Below are 18,925 nucleotides of genomic sequence, written 5' to 3'. Positions count from 1 at the left end.
CTAGACGTAGACGCCGCCCTCTCTATACTGCCGCCCTAGACGGCTGCCTAGGTCGCCTCTTTGGACGCGCCGGCCCTGGGTACGTTTCGCTAGTGTGAACGTGTCTTCTGAACTCGGGTGCGCACCCGTGAACCGTACCCGAGTCCGCCTGAAAGAGGTGGTCTGGGGTACGGTTCACTTCTGATGTGAATGCAATCGTACCAAATCACGGAAGTGAACTGCCAACTGTACAACAAACTATCGTTTTCATAACGTTCTTTCGTGTTTGTGTTTGTGTGTGTGTGTGTGTGTGTGTCACGTTTCGTACCTCGGTGACACGCGCGGGACTGAGCCAGGGCAAACACAGTGATACACAGTGATGTCTGCTTGTCTCCTCCAAAAGCAGCTTCTGCAGATCACTGTTCAAGACATGAACACAAACCAACCGAGGAGGTGGCAGGTGGAGACAATCGAACTTGGTACAGTCCAGGCAAATGAACCAAGTGTGAAAGCACCCTCAGACTCAGAATCAGGACAAATTACAAACAAATTAGGTTGCTGATTTCCTGAATAAAGACGCTTGTTTATGTTCATAACTCATTATGATTGTATGAATTCCTTCTTCTTTCTCTGAATGAATGAATTATCAGTATAACCTCTTTTTATTCTTTTAACCATGTTGTTTCATTGGTCTGATCCGGTGTTGTTAGTGTTTTTAATCAAAACTAATCAGAACAAATTGTCTGCCCTGTTTTATTCGTTGAGCTCATAAAGCTGTCGTGATGCCAGTGGGGGAATTGCCTTTTGTGCCAATTGATAATTTAGTCTTTTGTCATGTTTTTTTTCTTTGACGATGAGTGCGCGGGACACATTACACCTCTGCTATTGTGTTCAGATTACTGTTATTCCTGTGAGGGACAAAAAGGACTGTATTCTCACTCACAGACTGACAGGAAATCAGCTCAAATTCCCCCAAATTCCCCCCAAACTCACCATATTACACATTGACATACAGACAGAGAAGGAGAAAAGTTAACATAACCCCACTTTCAAAGACAATGTTGTACTGTATTGTAGAAATTAAATGCTAGAAATGTACCAAATTGGGTATTTAATTATATAGTAAGGTTGTATTAGTTCATGCATTTACTAACATGAAAAAATAATGATGTACAGTGTTTTGTACAATATTGTTAGAGTATTTATTCATGTTGTTTAACGTTGGTTAATAAAAATACAGTTGTTCATTGTTAGCTCTCGGTGCATTCACTACTGTTAATAAGCAAGCATTTGCATGTTAATAATGCATGAGTAAACGTTAATCTGTTTAATAAGTACTGTACTGTTCATAATTAGTTCATGTTAGTTAATACATTGTCTAATGAAACCTTATTGTAAAATGAGACCAAAAAACTTAAAGCTAATAATTTTGTATATAGAAAAATATACTTTATTTAAATATTTTCAGAAGTAGTGATACTATTTTTTTTTATTTATTGTGTATTTTTATTTCTTGTAATTTTTGTTAAATATTATAAGGTTTATATATATATATGATAAAAATAAAACTAGTTTTTTTTCCTAGTAAGAAATACTCAAAGCAGATTCAGTTTTCTCAATTAACAGGCATGTTAATTATAAAATAAAAAATTCTAAACATTTAAAATATAATACATATTTTAAAATTTAAATATATTTATAATAAAAATTATAATAAATTAATAATAACATTTAAATATTAAACTCATATTGCTAATTGAAATGAGCTAAATTATAAATATTTGCTGTTTTAAATGTCAAATGAGTGCATTAAAATGATGAAATTACCAAAATAAAGATCCAAGTTTAATATTTAACACAGGGGTCACCAATTTTGGCCCTGGAGGGCTGGTGTCCCTGCAGGGTTTAGCTCCAACTTGCCTCAACACACCTGCCTGGGTGTTTCAAGTATACCTAGTAAGACCTTGATTAGCTCATTAAGTTGTGTTTGATTAGGGTTGGAGCTAAAATCTGCAGGACACCGGCCCTCCAGGAACAAGTTTGGTGATCCCTGGTTTAAAGGAATAGTTCGCCCCAAAATTCAAATGTACGTAGTATTTGCTCATCCTCAGGTGGTTCCAAACCTTTTTAAGTTTCTTTCTGCTGTTGACCACTAATTAAAATATGTTAAAGAAAGCTTAAACCTGCAGCTATTGACTCCTGTAGTAGGAAAACCAAATAATATGGACGTGAATGGTTACAGGTTTTTAGCTCTGCTCACAAGATCTGCTTTTGTGTTTAACGGAATAAATAAAGTCCAACAGGTTTGCTACAAGTAAAGGATGAGTAAATGATAATAGAATTTTCACTTTCGAGTAAACTGTCCCTTTTTTAAAAATACTCAAATCACAAAAATGTGTGACAAAACAAAAAAACGAAAGCTAAAATAGCATACAATTAATACTAAATTATATAAATAATGCAAGTCGTACAAACAGTAACTTTTTAATCATTTTATACTGCACCAATCTGCATTAATCTATCTGTATTGTCTCTGTCTCTGATCTAGGTGGAGCTTCACTGGAAAGAAGCCGTCTTCATGTTTGAGTACTTCAAACCCAAGACCATGCCAGAGTTTGACAGCTATAAGACCAGCACTGTATCTGCTGACCTCGCCAACCTGCTCAAAAGACTTTCTGGAATAATCCCGCGCACTGACGGCCCAACGCTCTCCATAGACGACGTGTCTGCCTATATTGAAGGAGGTGCAGTAAAGGTATGAGCGCTTTTACACACCTTTTCTGTTGCCTTTTCTTCAGTCCCCATCCCACTCATCACAAATACTGCAGAAGACCTACTGGAACCAGCATAGAGCCAAGATTCTCATAGAAATCAGTCAAGTTTGGTGAATTAAAAATCATGGTTTGGGGTTACATTCAGTATGGGGGTGTGTGAGTGATCTGCAGAGTGGATGATCAACATCAACAGCCTGAGGTATCAAGACATTTGTGCTGCCCATTACATTACAAACCACAGGAGAGGGACAATTCTCCAGCAGGATAGCGCTCCTCATACTTCAGCCTCCACATCAAAGCTCCTGAAAGCAATGAAGGTCAAGCTGCTCCAGGATTGGCCAGCCCAGTCACCAGACATGAACATTATTGAGCATGTCTGGGGTAATATGAAGGAGGCATTCACGATGAAGAATCTTCATTAAAAATCAAGGCATGATCATGTTTCATTGTGGTCAAATAAGTGTAATCTAGAGGCCTTTGCCTTTCATATAAGCCACTTCTGATACCAACTGATCACCTAGAAGTCAAGGTATTATTTGCTGTAAAGGTGTTTTTTCTACAACCACATACTCTATAATAAAAGTCTTTAATTAGTTTAAATTTGCTTTTATTTGCTATTGCATAACTTCTATTCCTCCAAATTAGGGTTGTAACGGTATGAATTTTTTACGGTATGATAATCGTCTAAAACAATACCACGGTTTGACGGTTTCGCGGTATACGGTATGTTACAAATGTTACAAAATAATAGAACAGTGAAGCAAATTTGACTTTTTCCAAATAATATATTTTCAGTTACTATAAACAACATCACTTACAATGAACAAATAAAAAAATAAGAGAATAATAAATAATGTGTCAAAGTCCAAATAAAGTCCAAATAAACATGGTGCAAATCCTCAGTAAAAAATAGATATAAATATTTACTATACTATAAATAGTTACATAACGAAACTAGATTCAATATGGAACATCCTTAGGTTTTATGTGCCAGCATGGATATGGTTGTCTGTGGATATGGATTTGGATGTGGTTGTCTGCAATGCAGACTAACAGCCGCACCTTCATTTGCGTCTTTTGAAAACAGCAAGAGCAGCAGTTCGTCTTTGCTGTGTCACTGTTTTGTCATGTTTCTGTGCTGCTGTGCATGCAAAAGTACTTAGTATGAGAATTATTTCATGCAAAACTTTTTTTTTTTTGCGTTTTATTTAGCCGCGCATAAATGTATGCCTATCTCTCATTCCGTGTTGTTCAAAAAGCTCGTTTTTGGTCCACAAACAAAAGCGAAACCTATGCTTATTGGTTGTGATATAGCGAGTTTGAACCAATCTGGGCATGGAGGAGGGACAATGCATCAATGTATCGTGTCTGGTTTGTCCGGAGACACAGTGACGAGCGTTTCTTTGTCAAATCAGCGTTGTCAAATTTTGATGACGTAACCGCACTGATCCCGGAGCCTCCGGAGCCGCGAATGTTATGTGATACAGCACTGGAAAGCTGAGACTCTCTTCTTTATGCCAATCTTTGAATTGTATGAATCGGATCAGCGGATCAAAAGTTATTAAACATTTAAGAGCAATACTTATTTTTAGCCGCGGGCGGCTGTCTCGGTCTTTAAGGGTTAAAACCGTTGATATGCAATTGTTCATGGTATGATAATCGTGCACGTTCAAATCGTGGTAGACCGTCATACCGGTATATTGTTACAACCCTACTCCAAATGTAGATTCTTATTGTCATTATCTACTGCGCATCATCCTGTGTATGACTCTATATGTGACAAATAAATGTAAAATTAGGAATTCAATTAATTTAAATTGTTTACCTCCAAAGGTTCCTGCCCTTCCTGAAGGAGCATCTCCAGCGCCCCCTGTGGTCAATGAGCTGTATTACCTGCTCGCTGATTATCACTTCAAAAACAAAGAGCAGTCCAAAGCCATCAAGTTCTACATGCACGACATCTGCATGTCTCCCAACAGGTCAGTCGAACGAGCTCTCAGCGAGTGCTTAAAGGTAAACTCCACTTTTGTTTTTGCGAATATGCTCATTTTATGACTCTCCTATTGGTTAACAGAGTCATGAATCCGTTCAGCTGATCTCGGGGTGTAGCTGGAGCACTTTTAGCTAAGCTTAGCATAGATCATTGAATCCATTTATTGATTGTTCACTTATTTTGTCGCCTGTCTCTCTCGTAGGTTTGATTCATGGGCGGGCATGGCATTGGCACGTGCCAGCCGCATCCAGGACAAGCTAAACTCCAATGAGCTGCGCAGCGACGGGCCCATCTGGAAGAACTCTCTGGCTGTGCTGACCTGCTTTAGACGCGCCCTGGAGATCGACGGCTCCAACCTCTCCCTGTGGATCGAGTACGGGACTATGTCTTACGCCCTGCACTCCTTCGCTTCCAGACAGCTCAAACAGTGGGGACACCAACTCCCGGCAGACTTGACCAAACAGGTACTCTGTCTGTTTCAGACAATTTTGTTTTATAGCCATTAGGGCTGCTCGATTATGGGAAAAATCATAATCACGATTATTTTGGTCGTAATTGTAATCACGATTATTCAAAACGATTATCAGTTGAAGTGAAAATTATTCGTCCACCTGTGAATTTATTGTTATATATAAATATTTCCCAAATGATGTTTAACGAAGGTTTTTTTTTTTTTTTACAGTATTTCCTATAATATTTTTTCTTCTGGAGAAAGGCTTATTTGTTTTATTTCAGCTAGGATAAAAGCAGGTTTGAATATTTTGAAACCTATTTTAATAGCTCGATATTATTAGCCCCTTTAAAGGTTCAGGACACCCTGGATAACTTTTTTTTATATATTAACAGATTTGTGTGTGTTGAGCATCAGTTAAGACAATGTTAGCACCTGTCAGCTTTAATTGTGGGGGAAACTGGATAATGTTGAGCTTTTGTCAGCTAATTTCAGCTTCCGGGTTTACAATGATTTTTGGGGCGGGATCAAAATCAGCGACGTAGCGCAGTACTGCAAGTGCAATAATGACGCTTCGGTTTCTCATTATTATTCATAGCTGAGTTTTCTTATCCTATGAGAAGAGCCGGCTGCTTAATTATTCATGAGACCTGCCAGTGTCAAGCCCGAGCTGTGAGACACGTCACGGACCCACGGGCACACAGTATTTAGCCGTTCATGAAAGCTCATATGCGTTTGTTTCCATCATCCACGCGGTTTGTTGCATGTTTTCCCCCGCGATCTTGTCAGGGCCGATCATACAGCAAAGCTGTGTGTGTGCTGCTAGCATTTTTGTCGGGAGAGCAGCACGAGAATTAGAGAATGGCGGACGCTGTCTTTTATCAGGAGTTCGTTCACATTCAGACACATCGCCGTGCTGCTGTGTTTGCCTAAATCCTCCAGATTACCAGCAGGGCTAATGGTTAAAATAGACAGGTCAGGAGACCTGCTGCACTGAGTCTGCTGGATACGGGGATTGAGGGAGAATCCTCATTTATAGGGTTTACATGAACACACTTATTTTTATAATGATATAAATTGTGGTTATGTGTATATGAAATTACGAATAACAAATGTAGCAGGGCATTAAATCAATATTTATTTCTTTGCATTTTAACTTTGTAAACTATAAACTCATGCGTCTCCTCACGGTTTGTCTCATTTTGTGAGCTAGCTTCGTTCGCTCACGTTCTCCCCTGCTGGCCACGCCCACTCCCGCCCACAACACAAAAAATCTGTTGTGTTGATTACAATACAGAGACAATGAAAAGCATTTAGCATCTAGCTGGAAGTGCAAAAATAAGGTGTATAAATAAATGTTTGGGTATACATTAGCTGTGTGACGTGTGAGGCAGGAGGGCAGAATGACTGTGCATGAGTGTGTGTGCTGAAGGCGCAGGAAATTTGAAGGTTTGTTTGTGCGTGTGTTTGCCTGTGGTTGCAGATGGAGGAGCGCAGAGACTCGATGTTGGAGACGGCGTCGCAGTGTTTTCAGAGCGCTTCTCGCTGTGACGGTGATGAGGAAGAGTGGCTCATTCACTACATGCTAGCCAAGATTGCAGAGAAGCGCAAACAGCCGCCCAAAGACTACCTGCAGATGTACAAAAAGGTGATTCGCTCGCTGCTTATTTCGCATGCTAACTTATGGAGGTGCCCCAATGATACGGTAATATCACGATTATTGTGTGACGATACAAGTCAAGACATGTCAAGTTGAGCTTTATTGTCATTTCACATACAGTGGAACGAATTTATGTGTCTGTGCTTCAGAAATAAACATAATTATTAATATAAACACATTACTAGACGTTAGAGCTATACTAAACCTATACATAACTAACATAGCAGAGCGATATTTTAACTATACCAAGTAATAACTATTAGTGTTGTCCAGGCTTGGGCGGTATCCAAATTTTGATGCCGTCAAACCTCCTCCCTATTTTACCGGTATCCGGTATTACCGTGCATAATAAAAAAAATATGACGTAAGGCTCAGACAGCGTCACCAAACTGTTGGCTTGTGCCTAAACCATTCAGAAACTGAATACCGTATATATGCGAGGTTCGCGGTCAGCTGTTTGTCTTGTTCGTGTTAGTGATCTGCGCGGGACACACACACACACAGAGAGCGTGAGAGAGACGCACAGCACCACTCTCTCTCTCTCTCTCTTTCTCTCTCTCTCTCTCTCTCTCTCTCTCACACACACACACGCACACAGAGAGAGAGAGACGCACAACACCACGCGCGCTCTCTCTCTCGGTGTATGTGTGTGTGCGTGCGTGCGTGTTTCCGAAAAAAGCACGGGAGCGGTCGGTAACTTAAAAGGGAGCGGTATCGCGGTTTTACAATATCGCTCCCGAGCGAGCGAGCACACGCTCATCCAGATGCTGTGTGTGTATGTGTGTGTCTCTCTCTCTCTCTTTCTCTCATTTACACACACACACACACAGAGAGAGGGGGAGAGAGAACCAAGCGACACACAAACAGCATGCTCTCTTATTTACACACACACACACACACACTGCAAGTGACTTGGTGTGCGACTCTAAATCCCACCTCACCCCCCCCACCCCCCCCCCCCCCCCCTCTCTCCACTGTCCCGTCATGACAATCACGCATACGTATTTGTAGGCATTAAATAAATAATATTTATTATTTAATATTTGTCTCCTATTTAAGTGCATTGTTTTTATGACGGTATAACGCTATTGAAACTGACACTGTTGCTATTTTTAGAACCGCGGTATACCATATTACCGTATTACCGCCCAAGCCTAGTGTTGTCACAATACTGGAATTCGGGACCAATTATTACTGAAATTTTAGTAACGTTCATTTCCTGCTAACATTTGAGCGCTTTCTTAAACAGCGCTGATTTGCCATTGTGTTCACATGCTCAACAAAAATGACTGTGATTGGCCATGAAGGTCATTAGTTCACCGAATTCACCGCTGTTTGCTGAGTGTAAGCACCGATACAGGGACACTGGAGCGCTTTAAAGCTGTGAACATCAGCTGGTGTGTCTATAAACTGACATACGAGTGATCCACTGATGGATCGACTGATCTTCACAGCTTTAAAGCGCTCCAGCGATCTTTTCTTGATCTTTTGCCTGTTTATTTTAATATCATCAAATAAATAAATGACTTTAGCATGTTTCTAGGGAAATGTTATATCGTAAGAAATATTGTTTTCGCAATACTCAACAACGTTTCTTTCTTTCTCTCCCCAGTCTGCTCATTACCTGCATGAGGAGGCTGCCAGATATCCACGCAAAATCCACTACCACAACCCTCCTGACCTCGCCATGGAGGCCTTAGAGGTATGTGCTGTAATGAGCACTATTGACAAACCCCAGAATTTGTCCAGTACCTCCTTTGGATCTAAAACCAGAATGCAAATTATAGGGGGGGTTTGGGGGGATTGACCCCCCTAATTAATAGTTGACCCCCCTGAAGTACATCAAAACAAGATGTACAGGCGGGGGTCAAGGTAAAGTTTATTGTCTCCCGTAAGAGAAATTTGTTTTAGAAAAAACATTCTGCTGTACATAGAAAACAACATATAACAAAACATACACATTAGAAATCGAATCCTAAAATACCTCCTGATATAAAAATGATTCCATAAAATCAATAATTTAAAAAATTACATTAAAATAAAATACATTATGCCCCCACTGCCCTCTGTTATGCCAACCAATCCAGTTATCTTAATTTTTGACCGTCCTACCCTACTTGCTCAATTTAATTGAAAAAGGAACAAAAGAATGTTTATATCTATAAATTATACTTGCATAACCAGACCCTGTATCTTCTGCCAGAATTCATCCGCTCATACTCCAAATACTTCTTCTGATTTGAAGAGGAGTAATGACTGGTGAGAGTGTTATGGAATTTAATAACACATGCCAAATAGAAAAAAAAAAACTTCCGCATTTTGCCATGTGTGTGCTTGCGTGTGTTTTGTGTGTGTGTGTGTGCGCGTGTGTGTGCGTGTGCGGTTCTTTACTGACAGCCGCCTATGTGAATCTTTTCGTAAAATATGGCGAAAAGTATAACTGTGTTCACTGATCACGGTGTTTACTTCAATAATGGCACTAATATCTGCAGACTCCACTTGTCTTAATTCCATTTCTGTTTAGTTCAGTTATGACTTCAGTCAGATTAAGGTAGTCAAACATCGCTGATTGGAGCTTATGTAGGCCTACAGTAGAGGTCTGCATTCCCGCGGCTGTCCCGCGGGCGCCGCGGGACCCAACCAGATTTCTGCGGTGCGGGAATAAATTTCCGAATAAATCACGGGAGCAGTCGGTAACGGGAATAATTTGGGACGGGAGCGGGCTGTCTAGCAATATCACGGATATTGCTATGCGAATGAGAGAGAGAGAGCTTTGCCTGTGTGTGTGCTTGGGTGTGTGTATGCTAGTGCGCGCGCGAATGAGAGAGAGAGAGAGAGAGAGAGAGAGACAGCAAACGCCTGTGTGTCTGCTTGGTGCTTGTGTGTGTGTTAGTGCGCACGAGAGCTTTGTCTGTGTGTGTGTGTGCTTGGTGCTGTGTGTGTGTGTGTTTATACAGACAGCTTGGCTGTCTGGACTGTATAGCTGGGTGATTTTTTGGTTTTGTTCTCCCCCGCTCTTTAGCGGGATCGGGCGCGGCGGCCAGAAAACTGGGCGGGTCGGGCAGCGGGACAACAAATTCTTAATATAAGTGGGAGCGGTCGGGTTAGGGCTAAAACCTGGCGGGCGGGAGCGGGATTCAAAATTTAGTCCCGCGCAGATCTCTAGCCCATAGGTCAACATTCATGTTTATCTGAATAAACAGTGAGTAAACACAAGCACATCTTATTGAACATCATTTATTTTCATCACCAATTATCACAGTAGAACAGTCGCTCAAGCAGTTTGTGATGCATTTTGGAAACAGGAGATGAGCCCCTGGTCTAATGCGCCACCTGGCTTGAGATACCCGTTCTCAAAGATTTATTATTTGGGTAGCGCACATATTCTGAATGCCTTCGGCAGAATTCAAATGAGCCATTTTAATCTAGATTAATCTAAATTAATTCTGAGATTAATCTAGATTTAAAAAAAAAAAAATATCTATGCCCACCTATAGTTATTTACTTGGGTTTTCATTTTTACTGTCAGATTCCCAAACCAAACAATAATCCCATATCTTAAAATAGACTCTATTGTCAGCCCTTTAATAGTGAGAAATAGTTCTCTCTGATCTAGATCTTAAATAATAATAGTAACAGTTAAAATAATAGATGGCCACCTCTTTAATGGTTCGTACCATTGTGAATGCATAATCACGCCCATGCGAGAAATAAAATTATTCAACAGTCTGAAAGCGGCAGATCTAGAGCACTGATAGACATGGTTAGTGCTTACAAGACATTTTTCTTGCAAAATAGGTGTTTGTATCTACATATCGGCCAAAAGTCAAATTAGAAGCATAGTTTGTATAGTTTGACCTTCAGTAACCTTTGAAATAGCTAATCAGAGGTTACTTTAAGTCAGAATACACTAAATATGCCTCAAAACACTCAAAACTTTGATACGTTTTATTAAGAAATGAGATGTTATTGAAGTTCCATGTTCCAAGAGCCAGTTTCTGGGATGAGAAACAGTTCGGCTAAGATGATAATCAGCACCTCCGAGTCCAAGGCTCTACCGAAGAAAGGTGGCTTGCCATCTCCAGGTTGGAGGAGAGTTCTTACCCCAGGTGGAGGAGTTCAAGTATCTTGAGGTTTTGTTCAGGAGTGAGTGAGGGAAGGATGGAACGTGAGATTGACAGGCGGATTGGTGCGGCGGCAGCAGTAATGTGGTCGATTCACTGGTAAAGATGGAGCCGAAAGGCAAAGCTCTTGACTTCCCAGTCAATCTACTTTCTTACTCTTACCTATAGTCATGAGCTTTGGGTCATGACCGAAAGGACAAGATCTCGGATACAAGCGGCTGAAATGAGTTTCCTTAGCAGGTTGGCAAGGCACATCCTTGTAGATAGGGTGAGGAGCTCTGTCACCCGGGAGGAGCTCAGAGTAGAGCCACTGCTCCTCCACATTGAGACAAGTCAGCTGAGGTGGCTCAGGCATCTGTTTCGGATGCCTCCTGGACGCCTACCTAGGTGGTTGTGTCCAGGCATGTTTCACTGGTGGGAGGCATCAGGGAAGACCCAGGACACGCTGGAGGGACTAAGTCTCTTGGCTGGCCTGGGAACGCCTTGGGATCCCCCTGAAGAAGTTGGAGGGAAGGGTCTGGTGAAAGGGAAGTCTGGGGTTCTCTCCTGAGACTGCTGCCTCCATGACCCAGCCCTGGAAAAGCAGAAGAAAATGAATGAATGAATTCTATTGAAATAAATATTTCTCTTACTCTCTTGTTTGTCTGATTGTGTTTCTTCTTTTGGTTTTGCCAGCTGTTTTTCCGCCTAAGCGCCACCATTCTCAAGTTGCTGGAAAATGTGGAAAATACTGGTGAGCAGGCTGAGACGAAGCTACTGGATTATGATCTGTTCTTCTGCTTGCTCACCGAAGCGGCGGTTGGACCCTTTGCACGCGGAGAAGAGAAGACCGCGCCTAAAACCAGCAGCGACAAGTAAGATTGCAAGTCATATGACATCAATGGACGTTTGGTATTGTTTTGAATAATTTATAGAGAAAAAAATGTGCTTGATGGTCTTCTCGAAGGCCTGAGAAGATAAATCAGTGTATTGTGATTCATGGATTATTTCTTACATTTTTAACATAGTTTTGAATGGCACTTTCGGCCGCTCTAGACTAGTTTTTAACAGCAGACGGCGCTCTAGACTAGTTCTTAACAGCAGACGGCGCTCTAGACTAGTTCTTAACAGCAGACGGCGCTCTAGACTTGTTCTTAACAGCAGACGGCGCTCTAGACTAGTTTTTAACAGCAGACGGCGCTCTAGACTAGTTCTTAACAGCAGACGGCGCTCTAGACTAGTTCTTAACAGCAGACGGCGCTCTAGACTAGTTTTTAACAGCAGACGGCGCTGTAGACCAGTTTTTAACAGCAGACGGCGCTCTAGACTAGTTCTTAACAGCAGACGGCGCTCTAGACTAGTTCTTAACAGCAGACGGCGCTCTAGACTAGTTCTTAACAGCAGACGGCGCTCTAGACTAGTTTTTAACTTCAGACGGTGCTCTAGCCTAGATTTTTGACAGCAGACGGCGCTCTAGAGTAGTTTTTAACAGCAGACGGCGCTCTAGACCTGTTTTTAACAGCAGATGGCGCTCTAGGCTAGTTTTTAACATTAGATGGCGCTCTAGGCTAGTTTTTAACAGCAGACTGTGCTCTAGACTAGTTTTTAACAGCAGACGGCGCTCTAGACCTGTTTTTAACAGCAGATGGCACTCTAGGCTAGTTTTTAACAGCAGATGGCGCTCTAGACTAGTTTTTAACAGCAGACGGCGCTCTAGACCTGTTTTTAACAGCAGATGGCGCTCTAAGCTAGTTTTTAACAGCAGACTGTGCTCTAGGCTAGCTTTTTAGCAGCAGACGGCACTGTAGGCTAGTTTTTTAACACCAGACGGTGCTCTAGGCTAGTTTTTTAACAGCGGATGGCAATCTAGGCTAGGTTTTTAACAGCAGTCGGCGCTCTAGGCTAGTTTTTACCAGCAGACGGCGCTATAGACTAGTTTTTAACAGCAGACGGTGCTCTAGACTAGTTTTTAAAAGCAGACAGCCCTGTAGAACACTTTTACCAGCAGATGGCGCTCTCGGCTAGTTTTTAATAGCAGACGCTCTAGGCTAATAGCAGATGTTGCGATGCTGTTTATACTAAATAGCTCTAGGCTAGCTTTTCACAGCAGATGGTGCTCTAGGTTCATTCCTACAGAAAAGGACACTCTAGGCTTTTTTCATCAGCAGACAAATGTCGCTCTAGGCTAGTTTTTTGCGTAGCAAACAGCCGTCTAGGCTAATTTTTGGCAGCGAATGGCGCTCTAGGCTATTTTTAACAGCAGACAGTGCTCTAATAATTTTTGTTTTTGTTTTTTTGAGTGTTTTAAGATCTACCTGTTCTGGGACTTTTAGCAGTGTGGAAATTTGAGCAGTTTTTAAGATCAATGTTTCGTGTGCATACAGGGAAAAGCTTCTGTCTGTGAATGATGAAGACTCTCTGTCCTCGGCCGGTGTGATGACGTGTCCGGCAGCGATGACTGGCTCAGCATCAGTGGCGGCTGCAGGAGCTTCACTGGCCGGCGACGGCGCGGCAGGTGCGAGTTCTCCCCCGTATGCGGTCACTCCACTCGACCACGATTACGCCAAGCGTAAAAACCTGCAGCAGAGGCACAGACAGGGGGAGCAGATCCAGCGGCAGCAGCAGCGGCAGCAGCAGGACGGTACAGTACCAGGGCCAGAGTATCACCAACACACACACTTACTCTTACACACACACACACACAAACACTTACTCATTCACACAAACCTGCATGCATGCACACACGCGCGTGCACACACACTCACTCACACATTCATGCAAGCACTCACACACACACAAACACTTACGCACACGCATTCAAACACTCATGCACACATTCAAACACAAACACTTACGCACACACTCACATGCACACACTTATGCATGCACTCGCATGCACACACTCATGCAAGCACACACACTCACTTTTGCACACACACACATTTACACAAACACACACTCACAAACGCATGCCCACACACACACACACACACATACTCATGAACACATACTTACTCACACACACAAACTTATGCACACACACACTCACATAAACACTCATGTGCAAGCATGCACACACATGCAGTCTCACGCACACACGCACCCACTCACTCACACAAGCACAAACACACACATGCACTCACACAATTACTCATGCACGGATGCACATGCAGACACTCGCACACAAACACTCACACACGCATGCACTCGCCTACACACACACACACACACACTTACGCATGCCCATGCACTCGCATGCACGCACGCACGTACTCACTCACACACTCGCGATATCGTACACACTCATGCACGCACTCACTCATGTACAAACACACACACACACTCTCTGCTAAGTCCCTCAAACACTCACTCATGTGCACACATAGGCACATACTCTCATACACACACACACACACACACACATACTCACTCACTCACGCACGGGGAATGAGGATGATGAAGGTTATTCACAACTCTCCAAATAATAATATGGGCTCTGGTGTACAATAGCATCTCCTCCCACCCCTCCTCTTACCATCTGCACCAGGCCACAGAGGATCATGGGAAAATGGGCAACATTGCTAACGCTGTCTCTGCGCTTTGATTTGTCTTTTTTCCATTTCTTTCTTCGCTTCGTTTTACTTCCACTTCAGCTCGCTCCACATCACCTGGAGACATTCAGAAACACGTTTGTTGTCTGCATTTCGGTCTACCGTCGGCACTGAGGGGTTTTGTGTCAGCTTGATAAAAAAAATAATAATAATAATTGGAAGTACTTTTGAAGATGATCTCCCAGATGGACGTATTGTGATGGTTTTATATATACAGAGTGGACTGTAAAAACGAAGGTGTTTTAAAGCAATGATGGATGCTTACAATCCCAAATCAGACAAAGACAAAAAGAAAGCAGTGATATCCCAATGAACTTTGACTTGTGTTTCATTGCAGACAACATGAACACAAAATATTTGATGTTTTGTCTGGTCAACTTCATTTCATCAGTAAATATACGTCCTTTCCTGTCATTCAGGCCTGCAACACACTCCAAAACAAGTTAAGGCAGGAGCAGTTTAGGCTAGTAAATAATGCTGTGAGTTGAAACAGGTGATGTCAACAGGTGATTGTAATTATGATTTGGTACAAAGGCAGCATCTAAGAAAGGTCTAATCCTTTAGGAGCAAAGATGGGTCGAGGATCGCCAGTTTGACAACAAATGTGTTCGAAAATTATTGAAATGTTAAAAACAATGATCCTCAAAGAAAGAGAGGAAGACATTTGGGTATTTCACCTTCAACAGTGCTGAACATCATTAAAGGGCCATGAAACCCCCTCGTTTCAGCAGGGTGTTTTCACACCTCTACTTTGGAAAAAGTCAGAAAAGTGGGCGTGTCCAGCTCTGTTTAGGGGGGAGTGTCGGAGGAAGAAAAGAGGGAGGGTGTGGGAGTGTCTATTTGGGCGCGCTGAGTTTCAGAGTCAAAACACACAACCACCGCGGACAATGTGACTGTGTTTACATGGACATCTGTAGTCGAATTATTTGCCAGATTATTAAATGGTGGACTTTAACTGCAGTTTGACTCTTTCATTCAGGGAATTCATTCATGTCCCTCCCGTCAAACGTGATATTTGATTCGAGGAGCTGCTCTAAGCGTGTATTTTTTATGCAATGTTTGATACCGCACGGCGAATGAGAGAAAAAAAACCCTCCGCATTTCCCGGAAACTTAGATGCACACGGCAGGTAGCGTCAGAAAGCCGCGTGTGTTATTCCGGTCACAAAATCCAACACGAGGTTATAGTTTGGTTGTAACTGTTAGTGCTAACTTGTTTACACTCGTTGCAATGGTTTGTTTGATACAAATAAAATACGAACTGAATAAACAAAGAGCACTGGTCGCTCACTTACCAAATCTGTAGAGACAGGACAATCACCAGCAACTAGAGCCGCGTCTTTATTAAGAGGAGACTAAAGCAAATCCGGATCTCAGCGTTTGCAGATGAGAACAGCTCTCAGGTAAACAATAATCCTCCTTAGACACGTAAGTTATTGTTGTTGCGCGTCACGTACACTGTTAATCCACACGTGACACTGAGCTCTCACAGAGAGAAAATGAAAACAAAACTTAACGGCAGCAAACTATAAAAGCAACACTTCACGCTTGTTTTGCCAACACAACGTGGCGTCTCTGCCGTCTACACTCTGACAGTAATGAATATTAATGAAGTTGCACAATAGAGCGCGCTGATTGGTTTGATTCAAGCCTTACTCATGCATTAATGCATCACACTGTAAGACGTGATAAGACTCACTCTGGCACAGGCGTCCAGTCTGCACGCTGGAATACACGCTATTATGTCATGACCGTGACGCAGCTTCAAAAATTAGTTTCAAACCGGAAGTACGAATTTGCTTGAAATAACGCAAAAACAACCAATTTACACTTTTTAGTGAAATATAGGCGTCCTAATAGTGTTTTCAGCAGTGTGGGACACATATACGACTGTCAACAGCTCAACACATGTGTTTTGGTGTTTCGTGACCCTTTAAAAGATTCCAGGAATCTGGAGGAATTTCAGTGCGTGAAGGACAAGGGTGAGAGCCTAAGCTGAACAATCGTGATCTCCGATCTCTCAGGCTGTACCACATCAAGAATCGTCATTAATCTATAAGCCAGATCACCACATAGGCAGGCACTGTGGGTTGTGGGCAGATACTGCATCAGAACGGCAGAGTCACTCGCTATTTTCAAGAAACGACTAAAAACTCAACTATTTAGTCTCCACTTCACTTCCTAATCTGCAATTGCCTCTCTGAATATCACACTAACTGTACCCAAAAAAAAACAAAAAAAAAAATACTAATACTACTAATACTTCCCTTCTTAGACTTTACAGACCTGAAACTTGCCTATAGCACTTATTCATTGTTGCTCTTAGTTGTGTAAATTGCTTCCTTGTCCTCATTTGTAAGTCGCTTTGGATAAAAGCGTCTGCTAAATGACTAAATGTAAATGTTATCCATACTGTAACGAGGCACACTTTATTTAAATCTAACAAGGACATTAAAATGAGTAGCCTATTCCAAAGAAATTATAAACTTTTTGGGTCTTAAATATATTATTATATATATTATTATATTATATTATATTTGTTGAGGTCTTATAAAGGTCTTAAAAAGCATTACATTTTACTTTTAAAATGGTGCAAAAACCCTGGAGAGGATACAAGTACTTGACTGGTCTGCCTGCAGTCCCGACCAGTCTCCAATAGAGAATGTGTGGCAATGCGACAAGGAAGACACCGTACTGTTGCCCAAATTAAAACTTGTTTGCGGGAAGAATGGGACAAAATGACACCTGAAACACTTCAGCACTTGTATCTTTAGTCCTTAAACATCTTTTAAGTGTCAAGATAAGAACATAACAGAGTGGGAATTGCTTTACTGCTACAACTTTATTTTGAAATGTGTTGCAAAGAACCAAAATTGAAATACGTGTTTATTTGAAAAACAACTATAAAAGTCATGAGGAAGACATCGAATAATATTTGTTGTATTGTCTGCAATGAAATTCAAGTCAAAGGAAATTTTTTTATTTGCGTATTCCATACTGTCCCAACTTTTTTTCTGATTTGGGGTTATATTTTGTCTGCTATACCAACAGCAACAGTATAAGCCCATAAGGCAGCAGATGCTGTGCAACACTGTCGGGAGCTTCTGCGCTCTGCTGATCTTATATTTTAGGAAACCTAAATGTCATCATGTGTTGAACAGAGCAGCCTGCTGTTATTTGTTACATTTTCAGTTAGTTTAGTCAGATGTGTGGTAAAAATGTCTGATCTACACGTTATCTACTGTACTATATTGGTGTAGCAAGCCTTCATTTTCTGTCTGTCAAGAGCCTTAAAGGGATAGTTCACTCATAAATGAACCTTGTCTATTAATTTACTCACCCACAGGTCTTCCAAGATGACTGTTTTCTTCGGTAGAACTTTAAAGAAGATTTTAAGCTGATTCATGTAATGACAGTGAATGGTGACAGGTGTTTTTAGATTCAAAACACTGACAAACGAGTCCAAATCAATAGTCATGACTCCTGATGACGCACTGAGGTCTTGTGAAGCCAATAAAAAATGGCCTTTGAAGAAATTTAACTAGTCTATGTATTAAAACTAATACTATTATCGTCGTTGATGGCCTGAAGGAGAGTAAATTAACAGCAAATCTTCATTTTTGATGTGAACTATTACTGTAAGCTCTTCAGAATTGTATTTTCGCTTAGTATTTTTGAATAACTCATTGATGCTTGATTTTTTTTGGCAACTGCACATTGTTAGTTATTTCAATTTGAAAACAGAGGGTCTTATACCAACGTTTATGTTAAGAATAATCCCATTGGAAAGTCATTTCAGATTCACATCATCTAGATTTTTCCGTTCAGATTAGTGTTCCTCTAGTTTAAAGGGGGGCATTGCATAGTACACTTGATTAAATATTGCTGTGGCCTGTTTTGATGAAATGGAGTCAGTATTTTTGAAACTGTGTCAGATGATGGCTTTGACCTATTTGCTGGAGTCAGTCTCGGCTTTTCATGCTCATTTTCTGGAATACAGCGCTTCGATTTATCACTTGTTTAAGTCTTAAGGTGGATTATCAGTGGCTAAATGCTTTTGTTGTGTTCATCAGTCTACCATATAGCTTGCATGGCTTTAAACGGGCGTTGGTTGTTGCAGCTGCATATGGCGTGGTCCTATGGAATAATTCAGAATGCATTTGTGTTCAGTATTTGCATAAAATCCTTATGAAATTTGAATAATTCATCATATTCATATTCATATTCATCATAATTCATATAATCATATTTCTCTTTTTATTTTACATCGACAGAGGCATTTTTGAGTATTTTTGCAGTACTGCAAAATACAAGCCTACACAAAAAAACCTAGAAAGAGTTTCACTATTTTTTAT

At 41.3% G+C, this 18,925-nt stretch overlaps 1 protein-coding gene across 8 annotated transcripts in view; it reads left to right on the top strand.

Moving 5' to 3' along the window:
* Positions 1-18,925, top strand: part of cabin1 (calcineurin binding protein 1) — a 158,434-nt gene that overhangs the window by 35,807 nt on the left and 103,702 nt on the right. For 4 of the 8 annotated variants that reach the window (XM_087265546.1, XM_087265544.1, XM_087265545.1 and 1 more), the window contains exons 21-27: positions 2,528-2,734; positions 4,587-4,732; positions 4,949-5,210; positions 6,681-6,845; positions 8,470-8,559; positions 11,657-11,835; positions 13,345-13,475. In XM_087265546.1, coding sequence (XP_087121672.1) covers positions 2,528-2,734; positions 4,587-4,732; positions 4,949-5,210; positions 6,681-6,845; positions 8,470-8,559; positions 11,657-11,835; positions 13,345-13,475 — 1,180 coding nt within the window. Of the gene's footprint in view, positions 1-2,527; positions 2,735-4,586; positions 4,733-4,948; positions 5,211-6,680; positions 6,846-8,469; positions 8,560-11,656; positions 11,836-13,344; positions 13,602-18,925 lie in introns of all 8 variants that reach the window. The other 4 variants (XM_087265542.1, XM_087265540.1, XM_087265541.1 and 1 more) reach the window with 1 other exon arrangement.

The sequence above is a fragment of the Danio rerio genome, chromosome 8, assembly GCF_052040795.2.
Source record: "Danio rerio strain M-AB ecotype USA chromosome 8, GRCz13ab, whole genome shotgun sequence".
Taxonomy (NCBI): Eukaryota; Metazoa; Chordata; class Actinopteri; order Cypriniformes; family Danionidae; genus Danio; species Danio rerio.
This window is presented reverse-complemented; position numbering and strand designations above follow the sequence as displayed.